This window comes from Tupaia chinensis, unplaced genomic scaffold (genome assembly GCF_000334495.1).
Source record: "Tupaia chinensis unplaced genomic scaffold, TupChi_1.0 Scaffold147554_1, whole genome shotgun sequence".
NCBI classification, from domain to species: Eukaryota; Metazoa; Chordata; class Mammalia; order Scandentia; family Tupaiidae; genus Tupaia; species Tupaia belangeri.
The window spans coordinates 171,220-180,768 of NW_006207406.1; the positions used below are offsets into that span (position 1 = coordinate 171,220).

Below are 9,549 nucleotides of genomic sequence, written 5' to 3' on the forward strand. Positions count from 1 at the left end.
TGGAGAGGTTTTTGCTATAGAGCGCATGCGCTCGCCAGACAGAGAGAGACAGAGAGACAGAAAGTGAGAAATCACCCCCCAGGGGGGATAGCCACGCCGCAATCCTTCTCTGCCATTCTCCTCTCGGGATCTTGGGCACGCACGCACACGCACCCGGCGTGAGTTTAAGCCACTGGGTCCGGGACTCGAACCGTGGTCGACTACATGGGAGTCCAGCGACATAGCCATTACACCAATTAATGCTTTCTTTCAATTCATTTACTATCTTCTACATCCAGTCTTCTTTGCAGTGATTTAATATATACAGGAGAATATTACAAAAGTTTTTTTTTAAAAGAATGAGATTCAATATATTAGTTGAAGCACAAACCTATACAGATAGGATACTGTGCATAGATTTGTGGAAACTTTCCAAACGTGATCTATAAACAAGCTCCCACATACCACAGGCCAACTCTCTAACGTATACACTGCTTTTTATGACAAATTACATGGTGGTATTTAAAGGGATTAATACTAGCTAAAGCTAAAACCTAAATCATCTAAGCAAAAGTTAAATTTAAGCTGCTAGAGTACTAATCATGTCCCTTAACTTCACCAACTCCATCGCCAACACACAGGATTTCTCTGACATGTGTACAGATTAAAACAACACCGAATGCATTCATGATAGAATTGCTTTAATCTCTAAATGAAAAAGCAAGCTAATTATAAAGTCAGAAGTTTCTCAAGTACCATAGTAGAGAAAATAAATCTTACCTATAATCTCAACATAGTAAGTTGAATGTCATCAATTAACTAGCATAATTGGAGACCATACTGGTTAGATAGTAATGGGCAGAGTATTTCTTCACAAGAAGTTTGGCTATTAGGAAGATACCATATATAGATAATGTTCTTTATTTTTAATATGATGAATCAGTAACATATTTACCTCAATGTTTTCATTTGCAAGATATAATACTCCCAGGTTGGTCCATGCAACAGCATTCTAAAAAACATATAAATTTAAAAAAAAATAAAATTAGGCCTCCATCTACTTGCAAGTCTCAGAAAATCGAACGCACTAAATTTTGAAGTTCTTTTTCATAGACAGACACATAAAACACTCACAATTTGTTCTGACTGAATTGATTTGATGAAACAGTGCTGAGCAAGGGCATAATTCCCAATACCTGAAAAACACAGAATTTGATGAAATTGAACTATGGTACCTGAAACACAATCTTTTAAAAATATCGAAGTGTGACTAGCTCTCACCACTGTAACAGGCAACCACACCAAGCGCATTCCAGTGTAAGTGATTGCGACTGTCGAGTCTCACTGCCTTTTTCAAACACTGGAAATAAGTTAAATTGGATTAATTTTGATTTCTTGGAATATCAGTATTTATATCAAGATAAGTACGGTTTTATGTGAAAACACTACGTCGAGAACAGCTTTCAAAAAGGCACTTCATTTTTTCCAATTTTATAAAAACAGGTCTCCAAGCCATACCTGTAAAGATTTATCCAGCAACTCTTGAAGATCATCCGTGCTGCTGCCTGTTTCTGCTAGGTGCTGTGCTTGGCGATAATAATTAATCCCAAGGTCACACCATGTATTAGATGTAGACATCAGCTTTAATGCACGACCGTAACACCTGTGGAGATATAAAAAGCAATGTTATGAATGTCCTAATTCAATCTGAATGTCATTAACTCATAATTGTTGTAAATTACCTTCCTCCAAGGTGGAGAAGCTCATTTTTCTTTAGTATTTGTTTTCCCTCTTTCTGGCCCAGAAGGACTCCTAAAACATGCACGTGCACTTTAGCTGGTGAGACAGCATGCAGACTGGTGCAAGCATCGCCCACCAGCTTCCAAAGGCAGGACACATCAGCTCGATGCTGTAGGGCCCTAAAAAAAGAAATGGTATGATTCTCACAAATGATTTCCAGAAAAATATGATGTTTCTCTTCTTCATTCCCATGTACAATTAAAAGAGAAAAAAATTGCACATGCAATCCTGATTAAGAAGTATTTCCTTAGTTACTCAAGGTGAATGCCTTATTAACCTCCTCCTGACCGAATCAGAAAGAGAAGAAAGATGGGAGAAATTGACCAGTATTTTAAGCTAAGTGTCAGAAATTTTGCAGACTTTTTTTGGTATTCTTTACTATTTTTGGTAAAAGTAGCAGAAATCTCCTAAATACATCAAATAATGTGCAAGGCTAATTTACTTTAATGTTTAAGTTTTTAAAAATTTTTAAGTAATTATCAATATATACATATTTATTCAATTCATTATGAGACACATGTGCTCACCAGAGAGAGAAAGAGATAGAGAGAGAAGGAAACTGAGAAAGCAAGCCACAGGTACAGGACTTGAACCACATCAGTCATGTGGGAGCCCAGCACCTCAACCACCATACCACCCACTGTCCCCAATATTGAATTTTTTTAAAGAATTATTTTATTTAACTTTATTTATTTATTTATTTTAATTTGACCAGAAAGAGAAAGCAAGCCCTCAGGCCTGGGACTTGAACCATGATCAGCCATGTAGGAATCCAGCACCCTTAACCACCCATGCCACCTGCCAGCCCTGAATTTTTTTTTAACTACACTCTTTTTGTTTGTTTAAGTGATGATCAAGGCCCTAAAGTTGTGACTCTTGTAGTTAGCTAACTATTGAAAACTCAGGTTTTTACTTTTAGACCTTTCCTTGAATGAAACAAAGACTAATAAATGTATAAAATATATTCAGTATTCCAAAGGATTTTTATTTTCTGAGACAAAAAACAATAAAAATTTAAACATGAAAACATGAGGACCCACATTTATAGAGGCATGTAAGAGCAGACTGAATGACCAAAAACAGTAAATAGAAAAATTAATGACAATGTTATGAATGTCCTAATTCAATCTGAATGTCATTAACTCATAATTGTTGTAAATTACCTTCCTCCAAGGTGGAGAAGCTCATTTTTCTTTAGTATTTGTTTTCCCTCTTTCTGGCCCAGAAGGACTCCTAAAACATGCACGTGCACTTTAGCTGGTGAGACAGCATGCAGACTGGTGCAAGCATCGCCCACCAGCTTCCAAAGGCAGGACACATCAGCTCGATGCTGTAGGGCCCTAAAAAAAGAAATGGTATGATTCTCACAAATGATTTCCAGAAAAATATGATGTTTCTCTTCTTCATTCCCATGTACAATTAAAAGAGAAAAAAATTGCACATGCAATCCTGATTAAGAAGTATTTCCTTAGTTACTCAAGGTGAATGCCTTATTAACCTCCTCCTGACCGAATCAGAAAGAGAAGAAAGATGGGAGAAATTGACCAGTATTTTAAGCTAAGTGTCAGAAATTTTGCAGACTTTTTTTGGTATTCTTTACTATTTTTGGTAAAAGTAGCAGAAATCTCCTAAATACATCAAATAATGTGCAAGGCTAATTTACTTTAATGTTTAAGTTTTTAAAAATTTTTAAGTAATTATCAATATATACATATTTATTCAATTCATTATGAGACACATGTGCTCACCAGAGAGAGAAAGAGATAGAGAGAGAAGGAAACTGAGAAAGCAAGCCACAGGTACAGGACTTGAACCACATCAGTCATGTGGGAGCCCAGCACCTCAACCACCATACCACCCACTGTCCCCAATATTGAATTTTTTTAAAGAATTATTTTATTTAACTTTATTTATTTATTTATTTTAATTTGACCAGAAAGAGAAAGCAAGCCCTCAGGCCTGGGACTTGAACCATGATCAGCCATGTAGGAATCCAGCACCCTTAACCACCCATGCCACCTGCCAGCCCTGAATTTTTTTTTAACTACACTCTTTTTGTTTGTTTAAGTGATGATCAAGGCCCTAAAGTTGTGACTCTTGTAGTTAGCTAACTATTGAAAACTCAGGTTTTTACTTTTAGACCTTTCCTTGAATGAAACAAAGACTAATAAATGTATAAAATATATTCAGTATTCCAAAGGATTTTTATTTTCTGAGACAAAAAACAATAAAAATTTAAACATGAAAACATGAGGACCCACATTTATAGAGGCATGTAAGAGCAGACTGAATGACCAAAAACAGTAAATAGAAAAATTAATGACAGTGATAGAGAGTACTCCTTTTAGAATGAGAAAAATCTCAGCTACACACTTCTTTTCATTTTTTTTTCTCAAGATCTTATAAATAAAACACAGCAATTTCACATAAGCCAAGTCTTGATCATCAGCTATCACAAACTGCTATGTTACTGGCAGATGGATAAGCAGATGGGACATTTTCATAGCCTTTTCTACTCATGGAGTCCAGCCAAAAATCATTTTCCAATGTCTTCCTAAGAAATACAGTTAATTACTGCAGTCATGACTGAAAGCCCACTCTGAGAATCAGAAGGAAAGACAACAGTATTTGGAGTGTCTATGCATACATATTGCAAATTTCTTCTTTCCCTTTTTAAAAAATTTGCCAGAAGGTACATGTACTCCCTAGAGATAGAGAAACAGCAAAAGAGATGAACAAAGTACTTCTTCAATGGGGCATGGTCCCACTGCAATCCTTCCTCATACATGTTTCCATCCTTCCAGGATTTGGGGCATGCAAGCATATATGCCCACCTTTCAGGATTTGGGGCATGCGAACATATACACCCAAGCATGCTTCTCAAGCCACCCAGTCTGAGGCCCAGAATTGCGTAGTTGGCCATGTGGGACCTGACTTCCTTAACTACTAGATTATGGGGTCAGCTATCTTTGCAAATTTTCTAAAATTGACAGCATGAAAGGAAAAAAAAAGAAAAAAAAAAAAAAAGGTAAAACAGAGTTAATTTTGGGACCAGCAGATGACATAATGGTTACCTCACTAGACTCCCACATGATCAACCATGGTTCAAGTCTCAGACTTGGTGGCTTGAAACTCACACCGAGCACTTATACATACATACGAGTTCAAAATCCCAAGAGGAGAATGGAGGAGAAGAGACTGCAGCATAGCTGTCCCCTCTGGGGTTTATTTCTCGCTTTCTGTCTCTCCTTCTCACTTTCTGTCTCTCTTTCTCTAGTGAGTACACACACCCTATATTGAATCTTTTTTAAAGAATTATTTTATTTAACTTTATTTATTTATTTTAATTTGACCAGAGAGAAAGTGAAAAAAAAAAAAAAATGGGGGATGGTCCCATTGCAATCCTTCCTCATACAAGAGGAAGAGCAGACTGAATGACCAAAAACAGTAAATCACTGTAATTAATTTTTCTCTTTAAAAAAAAAAAGAGGCGATTTTAACAGCCTAAATTCTATCTCATGTTAAGTTCAATAAAAATCAAAAGATTTTATTTTACCTAAGTGATATGACTTACCCTCTTATACAACAATTGGAGTAATATAATTTTTTAAATCGAGAAGTATATATAAATTGGGGGATTACAATTTTTAAAGTTTTATATACCACCTTATAATTAGTTGTGAGTACTATAAGTTATTCCAAAAGGTTCACCCAAAGGTTCATATTTACTTTTTTTGGGGGGTAAGGATTTTTGCCTTAGGCCACATATGCTCATGAGAGAGAGAGAGAGAGACAGTGAGAAATCATCCCCCAGGAGATCCCCCATTCTCTTTCTGGGATCTTGGGCACGAATGTACACGCACCTGAACTGAGTTTCAAGTCACTGGGTCTAGGACTCGAACCTCGGTTGATCATGTGGGAATACAGCAAAGGAACCCCCACGCCATCTGCTGGCCTCCATATTTATTCTTAAATGCTAGCTAAAACAAAGCATTTCTTCTTCATAATAATTTCTTCTTTGGAAAAAACTATATTAAGTGACAACTGAAAAGTATCGGGGCCAGCAGGTGGCATGGTGGTTAAGACAGGGGAACTCCCACACGGCTGACTGCAGCTCGAGTCCTGGGCCTGGCAGCTTGCTTTCTCACTTTCCTACTCTCTCTCTCTCTTTCTCTGGTCAACTTCAAAAAAATAAAATCAAAATAATGACAATGAATAAAATTAAATAAATCTTTATTAAAAAAAGTATCCATAAAAATCAGTGCAATAAATAATGAATTAAGTTTTCATTTCATATTTAGTTTCTATAAGATGCAATTCTAGAACAACCAAATAAAAAACAGAGTAAGCATGTTGGAAGAGAAAGAAAGGGAAGTATAAGAAAGATGTTTAAGAGCAAACAAATTCCATCATCCTTGGAGATTTCTTAAAAGACTGTTTAAAAGTCATTTCCCGGGGCCAGCAGGTGGCGTGTCAGTTAAGGTACTGGACTCCCACATGGTCAATCATGGTTCAAGTCTCGGACCTGGCAGCTTGCTTTCTCACTTTCTCTCTCTCTCTCTTTCTCTCTCTCTCTCTCTTTCTATCTGGTCAGGGCACATGCCTTGTAGTAAATCAAAAAATAATAGCAATGATAGATAAAATTATATAAAAATAACTATTTTAAAATAAAAAATCTCCCCTGCAGGGGTGACTTCTCACTTTCCCTGTCTCTGTCTGTCTCTCTGGTGAGCATACATGCCCTATTGCAAAAATCTAAAACATCAAAAAGAATTAAAGAAAAAAAAAAACTCATCTAAAATAATACTTCTGCTCTCAACTAATTAATTTAGATTTATGAAATACCAGATTTACTCAAATTTTTCTGATTCCCTTCTGTTGTTTCTATTCCTTTTTTCCTGCACCAATTCTCTCCAGAAGCAATCAGATTGCTTACTTCCCCTTACGGTCAGCCAAAACGGGCCCTTACCACCGCAAGTAAAGCGTATCATGCCCACAAAGTCCTACTTCCCAATGAGTTCCAAGCAAATACTCCAATTTCCAGGCCTGCTGAAAGAGAACGCTAGCATGTAGTGTCAAGGCCCTCGCCACATTCCCAGACTGCTGCCTCCTTCCCACTCTGCTCTGCATCCAGCAGACCAGCCCCACTAAGAACACAAGAAATTCTGCTTCGCTACTGCAAAACAAATACAATATGGATGTCATGGAACTTACTGGCTAGTCTATTATTTACATCTGTTAGTCTGATCATTGCTAAATCTAACAGAAAAGACATAAAATGATTTTCTAAATTTGGCTTCATTATAATACTAAGGAAATAAATAAATAAGAAGAATATTACTAACCGAGTAAAATATTCCAGTGCTTTTTCTATGTAGTCTACAGCTTTCCCATCAAGATAATCAACTAGTGCTGTTTTTGCCATCATAAGATGGCATTCGCCCAAGCCTAAAATCAAGTAAGTTGGTAGTTGTCATTAAAACATATACAATAAACACTCCAAATACAGTTATATTTTTTGGTGTTATTTTTAAATCTACCTTCCAGAAAAAAAAATTAAAAAAACTTAAAAGTATCTTTAAACATGTTCTTGTATACATGTAGCAAAATATTCAAATGGTAGAGTTCTGTTGGAATAAAACATGTACTAAAAGTTATATAAAATTACCTATGGAATCTAAGAATTTCCTTGACTTTGTGCAAGTTGCTTACTTCTTGAAAACTTCAAAATGGGGATATATTCATGTTACTCTTTATTGTATTACCACTTATTAACTATATTGAAACACGATTTGATCTTTTATATTAAAATGTGTGGCAAAATACTGGGTCATCACTTTTGGATAGAAAACACAGAAAAAGACATCATGACTTTCCAGAGACCTAATATTTTGTAAGAACTAAACAAAATAGCAATTTCTTGAAGTACTTAGTACACATTTCATAGGTGTGAGCTCTTCTCTTGAGGAAAAAGTTAAAATTTATTTTTAATTAATTAAAAAAAAGTTTCAAGTCTTGAGTTATATGTCACTTAAAACATATAATATTTCTGATTTAAATCTCGCTTATTTAAAAAGAAAAGGAATAAGGGGAAAGCATATATAATAAGCTCTAAGCTCCAGGCTTTTTAAAAAAATGTTTAGATATAATCATAAAATATTTAGATTATATATGGATGATGATGTTCTATTTGATATTACTAAAAATAAGAAGAAACAGGTATTTACAGAGAGACTGAAATCAATTTAAGTCATTACAAAAAACAGTACAAGTTGCCTCTAAAGTTTAACCTTTTTTTAAGTAAGTATTTATAATTGAAATTAATATTAAAATATTCTGGGAATATAGTGAATTAACTATCAAGACATAAGAGAAAGAAAGCTCTTGATTTAGAAATCTATTCTTTTTTTGAGATATTTTTGCTATAAGGTCATGTGCTCGCCAGAGAGAGAGAGACAAAAGCGAGAAATCACCCCCCGGGGATGGGGGATGGCCATGCCACAATCCCTTATCCTCCATTCTCCTCTTGGGATCTTCGGTGTGCACACACGCACACACCCGGCGTAAATTGTAAGCTTGCGGGTATGGGATTCAAACCATGATCGACTACATGGGAGTTCAGCAACATAACCATTACACTATCTGCTGGTCCCTTAGAGATCTATTTTCAGATTCAATATTATCATGTCATTTATCTAAAACGTGATATCTCTATCATACTGCTATTTATTAGCTGCTAGGAAACAAGACTTGATGTTTTTCATATTCAAATCTATATAAATAATAACATATAAAGTTTATACAGGATGTCTGCTGTTAACTAAAGTTCTTTTCAGGTTATTCAATACATTTAGGCAGGAATTTTATTCAAGGATTTTCTACTTGAGTATCACAAAAGTTCAAGGAGCTATTAAAAAGCAATTACCTTTCAAAGCAGGCACATAATCTTCTTGTTTTTTAATGATCAGCTGGTACTGAGCTACGGCCTCCTTGTATTTGCCCAGGATTTGCTGTATTGCTGCAACCTTAAACACGCTGTATGTGGATTCTGGGTTCAGCTCGCTGGCTTTGGTGAAGGATTTCAAGGCTGTAGTATAGCCACCTCTGCTGAGGTACGCCTCTCCTAGGGACTCCCAACAATTGAAGTCCTTCGGGTCTGCTCTTAACGCTGCCTGTAAACTAAAATGTCAAGAAAGCGTGTGAGAACTAAAAGTAACAGAACTACTTCCATAGTTGAAGAGAAAATATAAGTAACTCAACTGCATTGCATATATCCATTGCTCCTATTTATAAGTGCGCCAGTTAAAGTAGCTATATCTCTTCCTTTTATTGACTTGAATTTTTTTAGTACTAAAAAACTTTACTACAATTTTGGTATAAATAAGAGCAAAATCCTTTTCTGAAAGAGTGCTGACCAGAATTCCTTTTCCTTGCTTATCTGGAAAAATTCGTTTTCCATCCTTCCAGGACAGATGTACAACACAGTATGCTTCCTCAGTCTGTACACACCCACCACCAATCCCTCTACCAAACAGAAATACAGAAATAATGGTATGTCTTAAATTTCTGATCAAATTCCATTGCCATGACAAATTTCAAAATGCCTAAAGCATAGATATTAACATAAGCCAGAAACAACTTCATCTTAATATAAATATACCCTTAAGTACAATCTGGAACTAAAATACTAAAGTCAATCATATATGAGTTGCTCCAAATGCCCCTCAAGTCGCCAAATGTCTTTTGCTAAAAACGATGTATGTCAGCAGG

At 35.7% G+C, this 9,549-nt stretch overlaps 1 protein-coding gene across 4 annotated transcripts in view; it reads right to left on the reverse strand.

Annotated features, from left to right (window-relative positions):
- Positions 1–9,549, reverse strand: part of SKIC3 (SKI3 subunit of superkiller complex) — a 114,689-nt gene that overhangs the window by 70,889 nt on the left and 34,251 nt on the right. For all 4 annotated transcript variants that reach the window (XM_027768829.1, XM_027768828.1, XM_027768827.1 and 1 more), the window contains 7 exons: positions 8,705–8,958; positions 7,125–7,227; positions 2,943–3,119; positions 1,498–1,642; positions 1,261–1,339; positions 1,114–1,175; positions 935–991 (listed from right to left, as the gene is read on the reverse strand). In XM_027768829.1, the coding sequence (XP_027624630.1) occupies positions 935–991; positions 1,114–1,175; positions 1,261–1,339; positions 1,498–1,642; positions 2,943–3,119; positions 7,125–7,227; positions 8,705–8,958 (877 nt within the window). The remainder of the gene's footprint in view (positions 1–934; positions 992–1,113; positions 1,176–1,260; positions 1,340–1,497; positions 1,643–2,942; positions 3,120–7,124; positions 7,228–8,704; positions 8,959–9,549) is intronic.